Here is a 22,947-nt window from a genome sequence, read left to right as displayed (position 1 = left end):
TCAAAACCACTTCTTACCCTATACTCTCATTACATACTCTACTACAAAAGCAATGGCATTTCTGATTGCAACTACTTAATGTTGCCAGTTCACATTCTGTACTGCTCAGTGTACTGTAATGGATGTTTATTGCTCACACAATTTCTCCATCTCACAGCTCCCTCTCTTTAGGGATCTAATTCTCATCTCATTTAGTTGAAATAGCAGCTGAATGCAGCTTTCCCATCTCTTCTGCATAAAAATGCAGATTTGGCCATCTGGATTTTTTACAGCGCATTCTAAAAGACCTTTAGGTTTTGCATCCAGCATATTCTGTAGATGGGAAACAAATCAAGTGTTTGATAGTGAATGGGATCGTAAGGGAATCTTATATACACAGAGTGAAACACTGAATAGTTTTTCATCATTAGGTATACACCTAATATAAACATGCTTTTCTCTAATCAGGCAATCACCTATTTTATTCCATCTCTGGGATTCTTGATTTACATATTCATAATGAATACAAGGAAAATTGACTCCCTCATTATTTCAGAGAATCCTTGTTCTCACAGAAAACGTCACCTGGATGACACTGTACATCTACATGAAGGCTTAACATAAACGCAGGCCTAAAATGACACTAAGATTTTTTTAAAACTATATTTAAAGTTTTTATATAGTGCCACAGTTGTGCAACTGGTTTAATTGCAAACATTATACCTAGCCCAATGCAAGATATAGATGTGTGTGTGTGTGTGTATATCAGAATGTTTTTTTATTTTTGCTGGACAAGAAAAAAAATACATTTCTTCCTCAGGGACTTCAGTATTGGTGTGAATATATTAAAAACAGAAATGCATTAAAACAGACGTTACAGATCTATAATGGCAATTCTCAGGCTATATATGGTGTTTATTTACAAAGCTGCTTACCTAACCGGTTCATAGGGTTGATCACAAATAAAAAATCCTCTTCTCTGAAGTTGTATGATGTCTCCTTTTTTCAACTCCTTAAGGCAAGGATCACCTAACATCAGTTCTTCTTGCTGTAACAGTTAAAAGCAAATTAAGACCATTTCTTATGAGCATTGTTTAAAATAATGCTAAGAATTATCGTAGCTGCATTGAAGGATTCCAGAGATGTGCTAAATTCACAACTGCTGAAGTGTCAATTAATCCCAATGACATTGGATAAGATACTCTCAAGGAGATGTGCTAGCCTGAAAATATGCTAGGGTGAAAGAGAGTTTCCAAACCATCAGTGCCAGAGGGCTAAAGCGTCATACATATGGTAGGAAGTCAGTGTAAATTATACCGAGAAAAGTTAATACAGTATTTAGTTCTTATGATTTAAAATAAAACCTCAATCTTCTTGAGGTAGAAAAACAAATAGGAACAATTACTGGAATATATTTAAAGATCTTTCCCCTCCCTGAAGCATGAGAACACAAAAAAATTCAGTTAACTATACAATAAGAATGTACAACTCAAACTAATAAGTGAAGTACTATCACAAAACATTCCTTCACACATTACTTTTCTGCTACTGTCATCAACAGACCCAGCTCACAGGGTCTATGCATTCCCTCTCTTACTGAAGAGCCTCAGTTTAGATCCCATAATATCGGCTGAGGACACAGGGTTGGAAGAAAAAGTGACAATGACTGGAAGAAACTCCACAGAACAGTGCCACATTGTACAAGACACTTTAAACCTGCGGCCCACCAGCTCCCCGCAGCCCCCCCAGCATTTACCTAGAGCGGCTACAGCCCGGTGCCCACTGGGGGCAGGGCAGGCTCCCCACCTGCCTGCCCTGCCCCCACGCTGCCCCGGGAAGTGGCCAGGACCTGCAGGGGGGGCGCACAGGGGTCTGTGTGTTGCCCTGGTCTCTCCTCCAGGTACCTCCCGCAAAGCTCCCATTAGCCAGGGAGCTTTGGGGGAGGTACCTGGATGAGCGGGCAGGGCAACACACAGAACCCTGTGCCTGCCCCTAGGTCCCAGCCGCTTCCTGGAGCGGCACGGGGACAGGGCAGACAGGGAGGGAGCCTGCCCTGCCCCCGGTGCGCACCAGGCTGGACCTGCCCCCCAAAACCCCTCCTGCACCTCAACCCCCTGCCCTGAGCCGCCTGCCGCACCCCTCCTGCGCCCCAACCCCCTGCCCTGAGCTGCCTGCCGCACCCCCTGGGGGCAGGAAGGGGGCGAAGTTGGGGTAGGAAGAGGCGGGGCAGGGGTGGGGCTGCGGTGGGGGGCGTGGTCAGTGGTGCAGCCCTCGGGCCAATGTACTAGTCCTCATGTGGCCCTCGTGTTTGAGACCCCTGCTTTAAACTGAGATAGCGAGATACAAAACCAAGTGACTGCAACAACTATAAACCCTTTCTGTGACAAAAAGCAAATTTAACAAGTTCTACCAAAAGAGCCAATGAAGCAAAGTCTTCCTAAAAACTATACAACTTCAACTGTAGTGTTTTATTCTATTTGCTAGACCAGTAGTTTTCAACCTGTGGTCTGCAGACCCTTGGGGGTCCATAGACTATGTCTAAGATTTCCAAAGGGTCTGTTCCTCCAGCCAAAATTGTTTTTGAGGTCTGCAAACAAAAAAAAAAAGAGGTTGAAAACCAATGTACTAGACAACGAAACTCTGCTAAACAGTCTGATCTCCTACCAGGTTGCAGCTTCCATTGACTTCCAATTTGTTGTGCAACATAAAAAGCTTATCTATTTCAAAACATTGCTACGTGTAAAGACTCTTCACCAATATCAAAATGCCAACCATGAGCCAGATCCTCAGACAACATAAATGGACTTACCTTCACTGAAGATCTGACCCCACAGACATTTTTGTAGCCCAGAAGACTATATCTACATTTTTAATATAGATTGGGGGAATCTAGCTTAAGTTTGAACTACTCAAACTGCTTTGAAATATAACTTGAACATTTGGGAAAAGAGAGCCTAATACCTTTTAAAAAAAACCCCAAAACTGGTGCTGATGGTAAGGAGAAAAAGTAAGTAAAAGCTGTGTTGACTAAGAGGAGAATACATGAGTTACCTTACTATTTCGGTTGACATATTGCTTGAAATCTTCATCTTTACCTAGGACAGGTTTGGTGATCAGATGGTCATAGTTAACACAGACGGCTGGAATGAGAGGCGCATGTGGGGTCTCTGCAAGCCAAGTGATCTTAGTGGTTTTTTTGTAGTCCTTGTTCTCCATGTTCAGCTTGGCATCAATGGACACAATTTTCCTGCTTGAGTTTCTACAGAAGAAACAGAAAAATGTGATGAAACAACATTTTTACACAACAATTATGGTATGTATTTGAATATTTCTTAAGACAATATCAAAAATATGGGAATTGTTGATCAAAAAGGCTCATGTCAAAAATAGTCTTAGAATGGATTGTGCATGGACTAGAAAGATGATATTTTCTAGGACAGAGTCCTGTAACTCACTGGCCATCAGAATTCTCCAGGGACAGATACCAAAAAGATCTAGTACAGATTCTTGTACAAGATAGTTTTGTTTTAAAAAAAACCTACTAGTGGTCAAGTATGTGACTGATTAATTTAAAGTCATCATGCATTTCAATTTATTTTTAAAATGCCATTTAGTTTCAGAGGAAAAGGGAGAGAATCTCATGGTTAGGTATCAATCTACACTATTCACATGAGTCTGAAGGGCTCTCTTGATTAAAAAACTGAGAACCACATTAATGACTTAGAAAAGAGCATTCTCTTATCAGGAGAGAGATCATGTGATCCTTACCTGTCAGGTTCACTCTCCCTGAGGCACCTGGCATTGGCCACTGTCAGTAGACAGGATACTGGGCTGGATGGACCTTCAGTCTGACCCAGTACAGCCATTCTTATGTTCTTATCACTACAGGCCATATTCAAAAGGCTAATCTGTTCCCCACACCACCCCAATTCACTTTTATTCCAAGTAAAATATTTTGGATCAGATTAGGATTTACATGAAAAACATAGCAAATTAATAATTCTGGTAACTTCTGAAGCAGTACTTTGCTATGAAGAGGTACCAAAGGGGATATGCAGATGAAGTCTTCCTCTATACTAAGATAGATGTACTTTAGATTTACATCTGTGATTGGTATATACAATTGCCATCAAGCAGAGTCTTGAGATGCTTTTTAATACCTTTCTATACTATAGATCATCAAGAGGTTATACGTAGGAGTATTCAAAGTTTTGGATAAATCACCACACAGCAGGCACTTCTGAAGTATTTCCATTGTTTTAATTTATTAAAAAGAAGTAGCAAAGTGTTGTGCAAGGCATAGAAAAAAGCCTTACACGTTTCCATAAACCTTCCATCTTTCTAAGCTTTCAGTGCAATGATTTTGAAGTTGGTTACATCACATTTTAATTTCACTTTTTTTTGCAACCTTGCAGCCAAACAGATTTTGTTTTTCAATCTGCAAGAGCATATGTTCACTTTTAGGATGAGAGCTCTTATACCAAGTATCAGTCACAGAGCAGATTTGCAAGCTGTTATAAGGTGACATGGGCTTTCTTTTAAAAATAATTCATACTGTAAGAACTAACAGACAGTAACAACTACGGAAGTGCGTCAGTAAACTGAATAAGAAGAATTTTCATGCAATATCTGGCCTCACTGGTGATTTCAGACCCAGAACTACAGTAAGCTGTACTATTTATTAAACAGGCAGCTGTGTGATCCATTTAAAAATGATTGTCCACGCTACCTTTTAATATTTCAAGATGCAAGAAGGCTATTCTTGTCAATGAAAAGCTGAGGTGCAGAAACCTTTACTTGGAATTACTTTACACTTGTTACCTGTGTATTTTAGTGATGATAATGTTGCCCCAATTTATGAATGTAACAGTCTCTCCCTCAGTCAAAGTCTCTGCATCTGCGCCGTCAATCAGCACTTTGGAGCTGTACCACACAGGCTTCAAGCCAACATCAGCATTCTGTATGTTAAGAAAAATTAAAAGTTGGTTATCATACAAGTTGACTGGCTTAGCTAACAGAGCTGAGTCCTGACACACTGCTTTACATGAGTGTACACAGAAAAAGAATTACAATACATATCACATACTTAAAAAGAATCATAACTAAAACAGGGAAAAGTTCTCTGCACAGGACAAAAGGAGGGATGGGTCTGAGCAGTGTTGCCATTTTTTACACAAGTCATGCTATTTCACGTTTTTCTTAAATCCCCAGCTCCCAGAGTCATCTGATTGCAGGAGAATCTTGGCTTTTTATTAATAACATGAGTTTCTAACCTTTGGGGTTGCAGAGAAAAGCCTGAAAACGTGAACACATTGCATCCTGAAAGCTCTGAAGTCAAACAACAAAACTCGAATGCAATCTAGTCTTTAAAAAACAGGTCACCCAATTTTTAAGCCACTCTCTCGATAGTTTGGGGCCTGTCATGATTTTTTAGAGTTTGGGTTTTGTACTACTGTCAACAAGAGAGTTTTATTCATTCCTTTCCCAAGGCATGCAGTCTGCAAGGACAGAGATAAGGAGGAGGTGAAATGCGGTAGTGCACAATTTCTCTTCTCCTGAGATCTGGCTCCATCTCTGGTCACAAGCAAAATGGGTTTAGGAGTCTAGCTCATCCCCTGGTGGACATGCCATTAGCAATTTTTAAATTAAGTTTGAATTAGATCATATCTTCTAGAAAGAAAATCTAACAAAAGTTAATTCAGAGAAATATTATACAGGAGGTCAGAATACAGCACAATGGTCCCCTGTAGCCTTACAATGTATGAAAGCACAGAGATGTCAAAGTCCCTAGCTTGATCTCATTCTTATAGTGCTAAATTGTAACACTAGACACTCCCTCCCCGGTCCCAGTTGATTCCTCTAACCTATGGCTAATGTCAATCTTAATGATCAGTACCATACAGTAGTTTTTAAAGGACGACAAATGCATGCACAACCTTTGGGTGTTTGGCCACTTCTTTCATCTCCTCTAGGGCTTCAGGAACAGTCACAGTGACCACTTCATCCTTCAGTAAAGCAGTATACCGAGGTGCCACTGGGTCTATGACCTACGGGAAACAAAAAGAAGATAATCATGACTATTGGGCAGTGTCAGAGCAAAAGATTACATGAAACAAAGTAAAGTGAAAAATATAGGACTATTAAGTGGTATTCTTTGTGTTACTGCACTTGTTTGCCTTTTAATGCTACTTTCACCAAAAGTTATAAAAAGCAAGACAAACAAGAAAATATATAGTCAAAAGTGAGCAATCCTTAAGCAATTTTTCAGACTTTCCACAAAAAAGTCTGTATTTAAAACAGGCAAAGTTGTTGATAGCAAACAGGTACTATCATACTGCAAGTAAACCAGATCCCAAATCAATGCTTCACTGAGAAGGACGACAGTAGAGCTATATTGGTGTAGTTATACTCTGTATGTAACTGTACTAAATCTGCCTGCTGGACCATTTTCTTTCTAGATAAATCCATTTTAAAACAACATGTTGGATGCCATACTTTTGCTAGCACAGACCCTGATCCTATGTTCATTTCTCAAAGACTCAGAGATAGCTTTGCCTAAGCAAGGAGCACCAGTTGGGTCTATAATATTAAGAAACACCATTTTAATACAGCAGCATTAGATCACTATAATAAGGCAATACCATAGTATTAAACTCATTTTTGAGTTTCCCACCATTGTGTTTTCTTGCCAAACTAGTCACCATCACAGCCTCTCCCTATATTTTTTTTTTTATAAAGTCTGTTTTCCCTCCCAGCACCACCTTTCATAGGGCCTCTTGAATCTCTTACAACTTACTTTCATAAAACATTTGGAGATGCTTACTTAGAATAATACAGTACACACAAGGGGCACTAGAGGGCTAGCAGGAAACAGTGGTAGACTAACTGGCAGGTGAGTTGGGTGCTAAACTTAATGAGTGCAAGTAAATATTTTTATGTTTATCCTTTCACTGCAACAGGAATGCACATGTAAACAGCAATTTTACAAGTAAACAGTTTGTCAATCTATTTTATACCCAACTTGCTTGGCACTAGCAAGTATGAGTGTGCTTTGGATTCAGAAGTCATACATTTATCAGTGAGTCAGTATGTGTGACAGGTTTCAGAGTAACAGCCGTGTTAGTCTGTATTCGCAAAAAGAAAAGGAGTACTTGTGGCACCTTAGAGACTAACCAATTTATTTGAGCATAAACTTTCGTGAGCTACAGCTCACTTCATCGGATGCATACTGTGGAAAGTACAGAAGATCTTTTTATACACACAAACCATGAAAAAATGGGTGTTTACCACTACAAAAGGTTTTCTCTCTCCCCACCCCACTCTCCTGCTAGTAATAGCTTATCTAAAGTGATCACTCTCCTTACAATGTGTATGATAATCAAGGTGGGCCATTTCAGTATACGTGGAAGCCATACCCTTGACGTGTTTTGGACAGATGTAATAGGAAATGGCTTGTTAAGGTACCTCAACATCCAGAGGCCTCATATGCTCCTGTATGATTTAGTAACTAAAACACCTAAATTTTACAATTAAGGTTATGATTTGTTTTCATTGTTATAACCATGCCCTTTGTTTTAATAATTCAGGCCAATACTCCCCGAGGTAACTGTCTCTACAATGTAACAGCATAGTAAGAGCTCTCTGCCTGCAGAGATCTTTTATATCAGACTGGGAAATGTGTAGGAACAATTTCTGCCCTTGTTTATATTATTGACTCCAATGCAACGGCACAAGTAGAGGACGACAGAATTTGGCTGATAAATATGGTGCTACCCAAGGAGCAGGAATTTCAAGACACTTAATTAAAACAGTTTTAAATATACTATCAACTGCCCCATATTTTTAAAACTCCACTACTCAAGTAAGTTATTAGTATTTATGCAGCAACAGAAAGAACCAATTGATAATCCTTATTATACACCAAATGGACCAAAATACAAAAGGTAGGAAGGGATACAAGACACATGCCAGACAAGCAAATACTACTTAAATGAACAAATCTGCAGTAAGGCCTCAGCAAAAACAAGCAGGAATCCCAGTACAAGAGTTACAGGCATTCACACAAGTTATACAGTCAGCATTCTAATGATTCGCCTTATTATAGTGTCCAAGCATTCACTGCCAAGAAGCAACTAACCATATTAAGATGCAGTATTCCTTATTTGACACTCAGTTAAGGAACATCAAAAAGGGATATATATATATATATATATTTATATTTTCATTGATTCGGGCACAGGAAATACACAAAAGGCCTCAGTACTTTCACTCCAGAAAGGAAAATTGGACAACATGAATTGACTGGAATAGTGTTTCCATCTACTTTGACAAATAAGTCAAAACAGAACTGGACAGCATTTTAAAAACAGGAATAATGCATTTTAAATGGATCTGTGCAGCTCATATTACCTAAGCAAATGTGATTGTGCTATGAAGCTGCATAAAGACGGCTTATGCTATGAATGCTTACAGTACTGTAAGCCATGTGCTAAGGCAAAAGAAGCATTAAGTAATACCTTCTTACAGATAGCTCGCAGCTTGAAAGCAGAAAAATGAAATGCAGAGTTTTCAGATCAGATTCACAAAAAGTATCATTACCTTTCTGCATAGTTCTAAGTAAAACAACTCAATATTGGTTTAGCAAGTCAATATGATTAGTGCTAGCTCATGTTAGAAAGAGGAGACATTCCATTTTCCTGAAAATGTGCCAGATGATGCAATATATTTAAAAAATTGCTACTCTTTATGATGAGCACTCCAGTGAACAGTGGATTCACTACATAACCCAGGGACGAGGATACCAAGAAGAAACAGCATCAAACTCATACAAGCATGTACCTTTTTGTTAAATGACCAAATTTTATCCCATTCCATGTTCACAACAGATCGGGAGGAGCCCTGGAAGGCAAGATTAACAAACAAACAATCTTGAATATCATGCTTAATGTCTGTGGAATCACAACAGAAATGCTAAGCATGTTTACCAAAAATAAAGTATTTTTCTGCTTAATCCTCATCTTACAAAATAAACATTAAGGGCCCATTGCTGCCATAATCTCAATCCAAACTTCCATTGATACCAATGGGAGTTCAGCACACTACAGGCTCAAAATCTTGCAGACCCATAAAATTTTACATAAGGGGCTGCTCACATGCATAAATGTAAGCAGGACTGGGACCTAAGCCATGATAGGCATGAGTCTTCAAAAGGAGAAAATCTTGGCAAAGTGACATAAATGCTTCAACTGAAAGCTCACCACATGTAGTTTCCAAGTTTACAATCAGACTCCAAGAATAAGACGGGGAAGGGAAAGACAACACTCACCTGTGCAGCAATAAACTGTTTTAGTCCTTCAACAGTCATGCCTCTTCTCAGCACACCACGCACAGTGGGAAATCTTGGGTCATCCCTGGCAGAAAGAGGAAAAAAGTTGAGAGGTTCATTCAGTATCTACTATTATGCACTAAATTATGTTTATTAATAGGTGATAATGTACTCATTTTTTAATATTTGTGTAAATCACAGTTTCAAGAAAATAAACTTTTGTATTATTTTGCATGTGAGAATTTAGTGCTGGGTGAAAGAGGCTAACCTGACAGTCCAGGAAACTAAACTTCTCTACCTATGGACAGTTCTAATACAGATTCTCTCTCACTGCAGGCCAGCATTCCTGAACACTAACTTGGGATGGGAAACCACCTCTTAGTGACAGCAGCTCTTTTCCACACCAATTCAATCCTTGGTGTGTCTGTCAAGAATTGAAGAGGTACCAGTTACATGTCCCCATCACAAGTCAATACTATGTACTGGGGACTAAGATGTGCTATCCTGCCCCCTCCTTCCCTTTTATTCTAAAACCATTCTTTGCCCCTCCTATGTCGAAGTTTGGAACTTCCAGCTTTCTTCCTGTATCTTATTTAAGTTTCAAACTGGGAGGAAAAAGGTGGTAGTACTCTAAGCTCCACCCATAAAATAAATTCTGCCTGTGTGAGTCACCAAAATGAGAGAGACTGCTCACAGTATATTGTGCAGATGTTCAAAATACTCTGAGCTCCCTTTAAGCTCCACTGGGCTTCCTTGACTGTGGCTCCCTCTCGATATGACTTAAAATACATCTATGGACTCTACTAAGTTCTTTGGATTTGGCTCTTCCTTGATGGGAGGGGGAAAAAGTGGTGGTCTCTCCTAAATGTCACCCGCTTGTGGAATCAAAAGTAAAAACTTAACTCATAGTAAGTTGTGCAGATCTGTGATTTTCCCCACTCCCCCAACTCCACTTCCTCTTCTTTTACATGAAGGAGGGAATAGTCAATGTTTAGATTTAAAATCATCCCTACTAGGCATCTAAGTTAATAACTCATCAAGATGAATGGGGCAGTTCAGATCTCAGATACTGCTCAGGCTCTCTGCAGACTCAAACATCTCTGCATCAGTTAACAACAAAAACGTAAACTGTTTCTTCACAGATTCTGGAGAACAAGATACCAGCTTCCAAGAGATGCTAGTACATTGTCATGCACCAGCTCAATCTGAGCCCTGATTTATTTAAGATCCTTTTGTTGTTGTCACCCACTTTCCTAAGTTCAAACACAGAGGTCTGAACAGTCGTAGGCTTGGAAGGGCACCAGAAACAATGGAACCAACCCAACTGGTACTAAAGTCTTAATTAATATAGTAATATTTTGCACTCCTATATCACTTTTTATCTGTAAGTTAATACAAACATAGAAACTGCCCTACTTGAGCAGCAAACCAGTGTCTATGTAGTTCACTCTCCAGTCACCAACAGTGGCTAGCATCAGATGCTTCAGAAGACTTAACCCTGCAGTAGGCAGTTATGGGATAACCTGAGCGCCACCCCCACCGGGAAAAAAAAAAGTTTCCTCCCTCCATCATTAGGAGGTAAGTTACCTTCTACCAGTTTATGCATTTAAGCTGAAGGGTTTATTCCTTCCAAAGCTAGGGGTTTTTTTGTTTGTTTTTTAAATATTTACTAGTCATTTAAATTAACTTGTTATCCATATAACTATTTAATCCTTTCTCTCAACCCTGGTATCCTCTGAGGCTCATAGGTATTTTGTGGCAACAAGATCCAGTCTAATTGTATGCTGTCTGACAGTATATTTTTCTATCAGTTTTGCTACTTTGCAAGTCCACTGAATGCTCACCTGTACTTCTGTGGGTAAGGGGAATAAAAGTTCCCAATCTACCTTCTTTGTACCATTCATTATGTATTTATGATGTCCCGCTCTCTTATTTGTCTCTTCTCTAAAATAAACAACTTTGGAAGACTCAGCGCCTCCCACTAAAGTCAAAAGGTGCTCAACATTCTCTCAGTCAGGGCATTTTAATCTCTATTAAGAGGTCTAACTTTAGGCACCCATTTTTGAAAATTTTGACCTAAGTGCTTTACAGGGGTAGAAAAAACGTGTCCCCATTTTATACCAGTAAAAACTGAAGCAGAGCAAGGCAATACTAGTATATTTCTTGTCCTGGAAACACAAATATGATGGTTAACTTGTAAATCCCAACAAAATTCCCCTCCTCCCTCCATTTGGCTTGCTTCAGAGAAGACTGAAAAAAAGAGGAAATTGCTGTAGGCATTTATAAGACACCTACACACTTGGCATTTAAGTGCCAAGAAAACTAAGAGAAGAGAACTTACAGGCTATAGGTGAAAAAAGTTAGTATTTCTTTAACCAAAGAAAAGTGACTGCATGCATTCTATAATTTCCTTTATGAATAGCATACATGTGTGATTACATACAATTGCTGCTATAGCAGAAATGCATAAAAACATACCATCCATCTACCAGCCCTTCATTGACAAACCAGGTTAGCTTTCTTTTAGACAGCACAGTGTTGTTGAGGTTTAGACGACTGTACTCCCAGATGTATGGCTTCCTTATGCCCAAGGCTTCAATGATCCAGTAGAACTGCTCGTCTCTGTCATGGTATTCTGTTGTTCTTAATGCGTGTGTGACACCTTCAATACTGTCAACAATGGGGCAGGCAAAGTCATATGTAGGATAAACACTAAAAAGAAAGAAGAGCTTAAATTAAAAAGTCAGAAAAGAATATACATGGTTTTCAGATGCAGGTAAACTATATCCATAAAACTAAATACTACTCCATACTTTATAATCACTCAAAAATCCTTAAAATGGTCACTAAAGCTCCATCAAGAATTAGTTAAAACAGCATATCTGATACTGAGCTCTTCTATAAAAAAGAACAAATTAAAATATATTAAATGACATTTTATAAGCAAAGGCAAAACTATCGAATAATTCAATCCCTCAATACTTCAAAAACCGAGAAAAAATTTTCAACACCTACATTTTTCCCTACACCTTGTACCAATATGTATCATCAAAAAAAAATATCCGTGTTCGGGCCATAGTTTAAACTTCAACAGCCAGCGATTACAACATTTTGCGAATACAGACTAACACGGCTGTTCCTCTGAAACCTACAACAACAGAGGCAGTGATTTGTCAATTACAAGTGAGTACATTATACCTCTGTTTTAAATGCATTTCTACCAAGAGCCAAAGCCACCATTTTAGTTCAACATCCATATCAAGTCAACATTTCCCATCTGTTGAAGCTATAACAGTGGGAAGAGTGGGTGGAAACAGGCGTTTCAAGTAAGGAATAAACTATAGTGTTCTGCAAATAGTCTTAGGTCAATGCACATGAAGTAACTCTTTATACTGAATGAAAAGAACAATTGCTATGAACACGCAGTTGCCACTCAGCTAAATAGGTCAACGACACCACTTCACACTAAAGATTACTCTTCAAAGTTGAGAGATTAAGTAAAAACAAAATCCAATTGTTTGGCTGTTTTTAATGCAGGCAGTCAAAATGGTTTGCCAAGATTTCTTAAGAAAAATGAAAAGGAGTACTTGTGGCACCTTAGAGACTAACCAATTTATTTGAGCATGAGCTTTCGTGAGCTACAGCTCACTTCATCGGATGCATACCGTGGAAACTGCAGCAGACTTTATATACACACAGAGAATATGAAACAATACCTCCTCCCACCCCACTGTCCTGCTGGTAATAGCTTATCTAAAGTGATCATCAGGTTGGGCCATTTCCAGCACAAATCCAGGTTTTCTCACCCTCCACCCCCCCACACAAATTCACTCTCCTGCTGGTGATAGCCCATCCAAAGTGACAACTCTTTACACAATGTGCATGATAATCAAGTTGGGCCATTTCCTGCACAAATCCAGGTTCTCTCACCCCCTCACCCCCCTCCCAAAAACCACACACACAAACTCACTATCCTGCTGGTAATAGCTCATCCAAAGTGACCACTCTCCCTACAATGTCATTAAGAAAAATGGTACTCATCACATGTGGAGAGGTTTTTTTTGTTTTTTCTTTTTAAATGGCCCAGCTTACAAAGACATGAGAATAGGGACCTGCTATAGAATTTTCATCAGTGGGTACTGTTATGAAATGCTGGCCAGAGCGCATGTTTTAAAAGTCCTCTGAAGAAGTTTTGTCATTTCTACAAGGAGATTAGCTACACATTCTGGTTGAGAAAATGCAAACAACTCCCAGGTAGTTAAAAAAGGAAACCTGCTGAAGAGCAGAAAAGAAAGCATATCAAGGTCAATATTAATAGAAAGTGCACGTACTTGTAGTTACTTGCAGTGCGTGGGTGTGGTTGGTTTTTGCAACGATAAAGGGTTGGGTCCCTCATACACCCATTGTTACTATTCATGTCTATTTTTGCTCGTAGACAACACATTTGTCCACATTCTGTTCCCTTTTTCATTTCTTCCCACATTTGTAGATTCTTCTCAACAGCTACCAAACAAAAAAATTTAATACTTTAAGTTACCTAAGGTATTTCTGACTAGTCTCCAGCACCATATTTTGTTACTGACATTGTCAAACATCAAAGGTATTGCTGCATGTGTTTAGATCCAATATCAGACAGTCCAGCTTTCCTCACACGCTTGTAGGTGAGAGTAAGATTATACAGCACATATGCATTATGAACATACATAGATGTAATAAACTGGTGTGTAACAACAAGCTTCTTGAGTCTTTTAGTATTGAAGGGCATGACACTGAGGACCTCAGTGTTCCTACAGGCTTGTTAAGTACTCCCAGTATACAATTAAAACTAAAGATAGGTGGGATGATTAACAATAGAATGAAACAAGATTATATTCCATTGACAAAGATAACAGGGCCAGGAGAAGAGCCATAAAGCATCTTACAGTTATTTCTGTGTTTAGATTCTATTCTCTGCTCACGCTCCATTTTCATTTGTTCTGCAGCAGTATCATCCACATACGCCTTCCCTTCTTGGATAAGCTTCTCAGCATATTTCATTATAGTTTCAAAGTGATCTGAGGTATATGTAAATTGATCTGGTTTGATGTGCAGCATGGCAACGTCATCCAGGATAACCTGCAAAGAGCGATACTGTAATATTCATACATGCAGAGAAGCTTTCTAACTCTATGCCAAGCTTCTTTTGAATTTTAAATGTCTGCATTTGCCGAACCATTAACACACAATGGAACATATGAAGGTACTGAAGTTATCAAAGGGATACATAGGTAGTGATTGCTATAGGGCAGGAGAATGAGATCAGCTCCTCCAGGGGAGGGTGGGACAAGAAAAACTGGCAACAAGTTCTTCTTCTTGTATATTTAATAGAGCAGGAATGGGGAACCCTTTTTCTATCGGAGGGCAACTGACCCACAGTCGCAGGCCACACACAGCCCTGTGGTGGGGCGCGGAGGCTCAGGGCTTCCGCCTGCAGCAGGGCAAGCCAGTGCTCACGGCTCCAGCCCCTAGGTTCCTGGGTGGGGCCAGAAATGAGGGGTTCAGGCTGTGGAAGGGGGCTCCAGGCTGGGGCAAGGGTGCAAGAGGTGGGGGTGCGGGCTCTGGGGTGGGGCTGGGGATGAGGGGTTTGGGATGCAGGAGGGGGCTCCGGGCTGGGGCCAAAGGGTTTGGTGTGTGACAGTGGGCTCAGGGCTGGGGTGAAGGAGGTGGTTCAGGGTATGGGCTCCAGGAGGGAGTCTGGGTGCGGGAGGGGGCTGGGGTGCGGGTTCAGGGTCTGGGAGGGAGTTAGGTGCAGGAGGGAATCCGGGGTGGGGGCTCCAGCCGGGCGGCGCTCACCTCAGATGGCAATGCAGCAGAGCTAAGGCAGGCTTCCTGCCTATCCTGGGCTCCACACTGCTTCCAGAAAGGAGGAACTAGGGGGCTCTGCACGGTGTGTGCTGCCCGTGCCCACAGGTGCTGCCCCAACAGCTCCTATTAGCTGGGAATCACAGCCAATTGGTGCTGCAGAGCTGGTGCTGGGGGCTGTGCGCAGAGCTTCCTTGATCACCCCTGCTCCTAGGGGCTGGAGGGACATGGCAGTTGCTTCCGGGAGCTGCGTGGAGCCGACTGGACTTTTAATGGCCTGGCAACCCCAGCTTCCCCCTGCAGTGGGACAAGCCAGCACTCGCAGGTCCAGCCCCACGGCGGGGGAGGGAGGAGGAGATGACACAACGCCAAGGCTTGGGGCTTCTGGCCACAGCACGGAGACTTCCCACGGGCCGGATGAAATGAAGCAGTGGGCCAGATCTAGCCCGCAGGCCATAGGTTCCCCACCCCTGTAATAAAGTGACAATAGTGCAAGCCTCAAAACACTCCTGTGTGATGAAGAATCCTGAGACTGGAAGCGGCAGGAAATCATACAGATTCTTTCCTTTCTTTCACCTCATGGATGCCACAAATAGTGAAAAGGTGGCAGCAAGAATAAATTATTAAAAAGGTTTAAACCACTTCGATTGTATTGAACACCTAGGAAATTTCCTAGTGTGGATTTTTGCTACAGAAAAGTTATTGTCACTGAAACGAACTGTATTTAAGATTACAGAAGCTTTTAAAGTAGTACCATGATTGCCATTTGTGATTACGTCAAGTAACATAGCAGAGTCTATAAACTGTCAACAGATTTACATGGATTTAACACAGACTATAAATATTAGGGGAGGGGAAGAAAGAATGTGGAAGTCATAGAATAATTAGGCTACTGGACTAAAACTACTTGGTTTTTAAGACAAATATGGGATGGCTTGGAAGAGTTTTCATGCAAAGTTAAACACTACTGTTCTACAGAGCCACCCCTGAAATAGCAAGCCTGCCTATCATTTTAATTTTAAATTGATTTCTCCAATGAATGGCTTCCACTGTTCTTTTACTGTACCTTTTCAAAGTCTTCTTTTTCTTTTTCAGGATTTGTGTCATCAAACCTCATGATGAGTTTTCCTTTAAAGTTAACCTGGTAATGCTGATTTAGCAGAGCAGCTTTTGCATGACCAATATGTAAGTACCTAAAAATAAAGACATTTCAGAAAACAAGGTTAACATAGCAGCAGATTCATTTACATTTCTTTTGTAGGATACAGTCTGTTCAGGGATAAAGGGGAAATAGACAATAGGTTAAAACTTAAAACAAATCAACCACCAAAAGCTATTTTATATTTATTGAAATACTGAACACTTATTAAAGCAATTTAATATATATATAGTATATAACACAATCTGTTAGATTTTATATCTCAAAGCGAGGACTTCATAATACACCTGAACATATGACTAAAATTACTTTTTGCGACATTATAAACTGTTTTAGCATTAGTCTACACTGAATTTGAATTGAACTTGAATGATAAAAAACTAATCTTATTAAAAGTATTGGCATTTTAAAGAGTTCACAACATTCTGAAACACTTGCACTGAGTAACTGTCAGAACACTGGGGAATTCAGATGCATTAGTGAATTCCATCATACGGTAGCAGAGGTATCCAAGAACTTGGACAAACCCAAATCCACAAAAGTGTCTGAACTGTTACTTCTACAAATTATTTCATTTTTCCAGAAGTTTACACATGGTAGTGGGGATCTCTCCCCCTCAGATTACCGTATAGATTCCAAAAACCAAACTATTTTGTTTATGGTTCTCTCATCCATACCATTTGTAAAATTACATGCATATACAATATAGCAGTAGTACTTAAATAGCATGATTTATATCTGATTAACAGAATGAGAAACAGTATTGCAAAGTCTGAAACAAGTCATAAGATGTTGGCTAACCAGCCTACAGAAAAAATGCATTAAACAGCAATTTTAAACTTTATCAAATCCTTTTAAGAAGAAACAGGACATTGAAAGTAACTGGAAAACAACATTTTATGGAACTGGTGATGGTACTTTTAGCGCTCTTTTTACTGTTATTTCTGCGGTCAGGTTCTAAGTAAAGGACAGCTTGGTAAGTGTCAACCTTTGCTAATGAAAACATTTTAAAAAACATCTAAGTGACTGAAAATTCTCTTTTGTTATGGAAATCACCCCTAAGACACTGTTCATCTTTGACTAAACCAACTATACACATGACCATCATCAGGCCAGGAGAGGCCCTTGAATTCAACTGTTAAAACACACTAATCTGGTAACTATTTCCAAGATCAAACACAATCCCTCTCCTGTATTAAGAGTTTTTGAAAGGAATGTGGGTAAAAAACACAAACCATTCTTAAAACAGGTCATCTTACCCGCTGGCCTCAGGGGGAAACCGAACAATGACCTTCCCCATCTCTGCACCTGGGAGTTCCACAAATTTCCCAACATCTTGTTTCTTTTCTGTTGCCTTAGAAATTAACAATGACATCATTAAATATCTTACACAAGCTGTACAATACAAACACTTAAAGGTTTCTTCTCTGAAAGGAGACTGAAAAATGGCAACATGGGGTCCCTTGCTCAGATGACTTTCATATCATGCTCGCTCAGTTTCGAAGTTAGAAACTGATCTGAAGTGAGATCTGCAAATTTGACTTAGGATTGGAAAGTCCAGATGGGTTTTCTGTTTCTGTTCCTCACTACAAGTAAGAAAATTTCTGCAAGCCAAGTGTTGTGCTCAGTTATCTGTGGACTCCCACTGCTTTCAAATGGAACTTGGTTAACAACTCTGTTGATCTCATTCTACCATAGATGGTTTTGCAGTGGTAACAGAAATTGTAAAAACACTTAGTAAAGCAAGCAGACTGAACTCTGAATACAAATATACAGTACCTCTGAGTAACAGATGCCATTTTTACACAGTCACTTTTCCAGAGCTGACCCACCTTATCAGTATCCATAAACATTTAGGGATGAAATTACTAAGATAAAAAATCCTTATAAAACAGTTAAAACCTTTAGTTTACAGTACAACTAATTCCCTTTAGCATAAATTCTAAAGTGAGCTATCAGAAGAAGATGCAAACTTTTACTATAGTGCCCAAACATAACAGCCACCTTCACCCTATAATCAGAACAAAGCTTACCACTTTGGTCTTTGGTGCAGCTGCAGCCCACTTGGTACCCACTGATTGAAAGGCACACTGTGCTTCAAGAAAGACGTACCAGCGCTTTGTATGGACTGGAGCCTTGTTTTGCTGCAACTGTTCTTGCCATGCACTACTGTCTGTTGGGAAACAAATTTTGGTTTTAAAATTGTAACCTTATAACTAGAATAGCTGGACTTCTAGTAACTCACTTTTTAAATGACATTGTGGATTAAAAATAGGCTGCACCATTTTCACATCTCAACCAGTTGTGAAAAATGATACTTCTTTACCATACATAAACTGGGTAACAACAATGCACTTACTTTAGAAGACTCTGCAATCTGGGAACCTCTCTGTTTACCACCCACTTCCATATTAGAGATAATTATAGAAACGAAAGCCATTGGTGATATGGCCATGCCTCCCCCATGCATACAATAGTTTAAAAAAATGTTAGATGGTCAAAAACACAGCAGCATCCATTCTCCAACTGGATGTTGAATGTATGCATTGAAAGCACACAAACCGAGCAAAATTAGATTGCTCCCTCTAATAATAATGCAGTCTAATTAAACATTTCTGTACAACATTGGTTCTCAAACTTTTTTTTCCATGGACCACTTGAAAATTGCTGAGGGTCTCGGCGGACCACCTAATGATCTTTCCAAATGTTGTTTGTACCATTAGTTAACTATTGTAAAGCACTTGGGATAAAAGCGCTATACAAAAAAACCTTAATAATTAACGTTTTTTTGTTCTACAAATAAAAGCACACAACTCATTTTAATATCAGTAGTCTTACCTTTCTAATGTGATGGATATGCCCTCTCTCCCTCACTGCAGCAGCACCCGAGCTGGGGCTGGGAAGGAGGAGGGTCTCTTCCTCTCTCCCCTGCCACGGCAGCCTCCGAGCTGGGGCTGGGAAGGAGGAGGGTCTCTCCCCAGCAGCCACAGCCTTGGGGCTGGGGAAAGTTGCCTCTTTCTCTGGCCGCCACAGCCCTGCATGTCCCAAATTCCTCCCAACCCCTCTTTTCACCCCACTGCCCCCTCCGACCTACCCCTATTCTCCCTAAGGCCACCACCTCATCTTACATGTGCTTTTTCTCCAGGGTCCAGGCCCTAATTAGGTGGGTGGCCCTTCATTCTGTTGTGTGCAGCCGCCCAGGCACGCAACTCAGAGGGAACTATCCGCGGACCAGCTGAATGATGGTCCGCGGACCACAGTTTGAGAACCTCTGCTGTAAAAGAGTTGAGTGATAATTTACACCCTGGTTAGAGTCAGATGCAAACTTAGCCTAGAGTATATTTTCATATCTAAGAAACAAAACATGAAAAACCGATAGACACTCTTAATTATAAATCACACCATAATTTTATATTTCTTAAACATCAGTTATGTTATCAAAAGAAACAAACCCTCACGATTATCTGCTCTTACTCCTACAAAATTCTCCTTATTAAAAATCATTGCAGAAACTGGAGACTAAAAGGAAACAGATTTTAACATTGTATCACATTGCAAACCTGTGAGAACAACTGTATAATACCTCTTAGTACAGCCCAGACACACAAATCTGCCAGACTCAGGGAGTTTCCAACCAAGTAGGTCCTCAGAGACAGACAGTGATTAAGCTCAAGGACTGCTGAACCAAACTGGGCACGGGTAGATAACTTTGTTGCACTGAATTCCAGCCAATGGTCAATCTAATTTTAAGGAGCAAAGACGTCAACATCATATTTAACATACAAAACAACCTTTAAAGTTATAGAAATTCTTGCATGAGAAAGTGGTAGTAGTATTAAACACATGGCTTTGAATATAAAGTCATACAATCACAGAAGTGTAGGACTAGAAGGGACCTCAAGAGGTCATCTAGTCCAGTCTCCTGCACTAAAGGCAGGACTGCATAAAATACTCCTCAGGGAATTCTGTGCCACTGTACATGCACAGCATTAATGCGTCCTGCAGATTTTTTTTTCCGTTGCAGAAAAGATATTTGCCAGAAAGGCTCTGCAGTTACAGCTTTCACCTAGCAGGGGTGCTGTGGCACCAGAAGAGAGGCAGCAGGCTCACCAGCCGTAGCAGTCAGCAGCCAACAGGGAGAGAGCAGAGGCTGTGTCCCTCACAGGGCCAGGTGAGGAGGCAGGGGATATGGGAGGTGGAAGGGGGTGAGGGAGAAAAACAGAGAGCAGGGCACACAAGGCTGCTGAGGGGGGGGTCGACTGGGGTTCAGAAAGGCTAGTGGGGGGGAATAGACTGGAGCAGATGCTGAATAGGAGTGGGGGTGCAGGGCCACATGGGGATGGTGTAGGAGGAGTGGTTGAGTGATTGGGAAAGGCTAGTGGTCAGCCAGGGTCTGCATGGGGGAGGTTCCTCAACTCCCTAACAATCCCTTCTCCCTTGCCCCCACAAAATACCTGTTCCATACTTCTTCTACCCACACCCAACAACCCTCCAGGTTCACTCCCACACTCCTTCCAAGCAATTACTTCCCTCTCCATCAACTCCTCCGTTACCCCTTACTCCCCCAAGCAGTTGCACTGCTTCTGAAGAGTGCCAGAAATATTTCTGTATTGTAGTTTAAATGAATTATTACTCAAAGTTCTGTATTAATATGCCTAGTAAGGAATCTATTTGTCAAAAACCATTTCCTGAATCTTTTTTGTTGTGTGTATTGTAACAGACATACTCATTGACAAGTATTTTGAAATAAATTATCAAAATAATTGAAACTGGTGTGATTATATTGTGTTACCTTGGCAAGTAAAATATGCAGAATTTTAAAATATTGCGCACAGAATTTTTAATTTTTTGGAACAGAATTACCCCAGGAACTACAACAAGACCATTCCTAACCAGTGTTTATTTGTTCTTAAAAACCTCCAATGATGAAGAGTCTACAGTCTCCCAAGGCAATTTGTTCCAGTGCTTAACTACCCTGACAGTTAGAAGTTTTTCCCAATGGCCATATAGAACACTAAATGTAGAAGCTCCTAACTCACAATACTGGTTCAATGATTATTCACAATTTTAGCAATATGGATACACTTCTCTGTGAACTCTGTGTGTATTATATGCTTAAAGACAATGTTTGCCGTCAGACTGGATTTAGACTGGTGTAACTCCATAGACTACTATGGAGTTTCTATCCATTGCACTTGTGCCAATCTGAAGTATCTGGCCACTGATTTCCAGCAGTCTGAGATTTTGCTTTGGTCTAAAACATGAAATGACTTCCATGCTTTTGACTATACTTTTAGATTGCACATTACAAAAAAAAAGCCACAATACTTAAAAGATTAATAAAGAGAATTCAAAATTTTCATATACTGTCATGAATCTAGAGTTATTCCTTAGCATTATGGGACAGTATTCCTGTTCCATTTGATTCCATTCATTCTTCCTGGCTGTATATTAGTGACATTCTGCACCACCCTCTCCCCTGTCTGTTTTTCCACTTTAAAAAAACAAAAATACACCAGTTTTTCCACTGTATTCCCAACCTCCTCCTCCTCTCCCATCCCCACAAAAAAGTTTACTCTGAGAAAGAAATAAAGATGTCCCAATTTTAAAATCTATTTCAAGCAGTAAAGGCCAGATCCTCAATTGGTGTAAATAGACAACTCCACTGATTTCAATGGAGCCATGCCCATTTACACCAGCTGAGGATCTGGCTCTAGCATACAAACTTGATACCTCAGTCACAAAGTATCTCTTAAAATCCTTCTAAATCCATTCCATATGTCATGGCAGTAGGAATTCTTCCAATAGCCAAGATGACGTGGCAGGCACAGATGTCACAGGACTACAAAATTCAACTCTCTCATTGACAGTTACGTTCTAAAACATTCCCACCACAAACGCAGCTGTCTTAATATTTCTCAAAGCTCAATTTTATTTTTGAAAAAAAAAACAACCAAAAACCAATATCTGGGAATTAAATGTATTGTATCAAAGTTACTGACCTTGCAAATGCATTTCTGAACACTTAAGTCTTGCACATATTCAAAGTTCAGGTTCTAATTTGGGTTAGGAAGTTCGCTTTTTGTGGTTAAATAAATTACAAACAATTAAAAATTCATAAGCAACATAATGAAGCAGCACTTTTCGCTTACATGAAAAGGTAGGCAGTTGCCAGGGTTGAAGATTGATCTCCATTGCCTTAAAAGAATATTGTACAGAGGGTGTGGTCAAACCCCTAATAGCCCTATATTAACTCAGTCAAACTGATTCTGTTACCACTATCAATCTGAGGCACCTAGTTTAAAATTCAACATATGGCTCTTCTGGGCTGAAGCCAGGAAAAATTCCTCCTCAATTCCACATCATACCAAGTCCTGATAACTGTAATAACTTCATTTTGTTAATATAAATCAACAAAGATAACTAAGAAGGATCTCTTTGGGTTATGGAAACTTTAGATTCATCTCTAGGTTTAATTTGGAAGAAATTTTGGAAAATTTAGGACTCTAGGGGAGGGAATCCTGCCAACTTGGCAAATGTCCACCCAGGGTCCCAGACCAGAACGCAGCCTGCATGGCTACAGTATGGAGACTGGGAATCATAAGCAATTTTTAGCCTAAAGCTCTATGAGGCAAAAAAAACC

General features: G+C 40.1%; 1 protein-coding gene across 5 annotated transcripts in view; it reads right to left on the bottom strand.

Moving 5' to 3' along the window:
- The window catches only part of EPRS1 (glutamyl-prolyl-tRNA synthetase 1), a 62,073-nt gene that overhangs the window by 27,356 nt on the left and 11,770 nt on the right, over positions 1–22,947 (bottom strand). For 3 of the 5 annotated variants that reach the window (XM_073338856.2, XM_073338859.2, XM_073338860.2), the window contains exons 4-17: positions 19,888–20,044; positions 18,338–18,477; positions 17,564–17,658; positions 16,212–16,338; positions 14,227–14,419; positions 13,636–13,807; positions 11,783–12,016; positions 9,305–9,389; positions 8,818–8,877; positions 8,496–8,516; positions 5,916–6,026; positions 4,801–4,937; positions 3,031–3,238; positions 915–1,027 (exon numbers count right to left, since the gene is read on the bottom strand). In XM_073338856.2, the coding sequence (XP_073194957.1) occupies positions 915–1,027; positions 3,031–3,238; positions 4,801–4,937; positions 5,916–6,026; positions 8,496–8,516; positions 8,818–8,877; positions 9,305–9,389; positions 11,783–12,016; positions 13,636–13,807; positions 14,227–14,419; positions 16,212–16,338; positions 17,564–17,658; positions 18,338–18,477; positions 19,888–20,044 (1,853 nt within the window). The remainder of the gene's footprint in view (positions 1–914; positions 1,028–3,030; positions 3,239–4,800; positions 4,938–5,915; positions 6,027–8,495; positions 8,517–8,817; positions 8,878–9,304; positions 9,390–11,782; positions 12,017–13,635; positions 13,808–14,226; positions 14,420–16,211; positions 16,339–17,563; positions 17,659–18,337; positions 18,478–19,887; positions 20,045–22,947) is intronic. The other 2 variants (XM_073338857.2, XM_073338861.2) reach the window with 1 other exon arrangement.

This window comes from Lepidochelys kempii, chromosome 3 (assembly GCF_965140285.1).
Source record: "Lepidochelys kempii isolate rLepKem1 chromosome 3, rLepKem1.hap1, whole genome shotgun sequence".
In the NCBI taxonomy this organism is placed as follows: domain Eukaryota; kingdom Metazoa; phylum Chordata; order Testudines; family Cheloniidae; genus Lepidochelys; species Lepidochelys kempii.
Note: the sequence above shows the minus strand (reverse complement) of the source record. Positions and strands in the feature narration are given on the sequence as shown.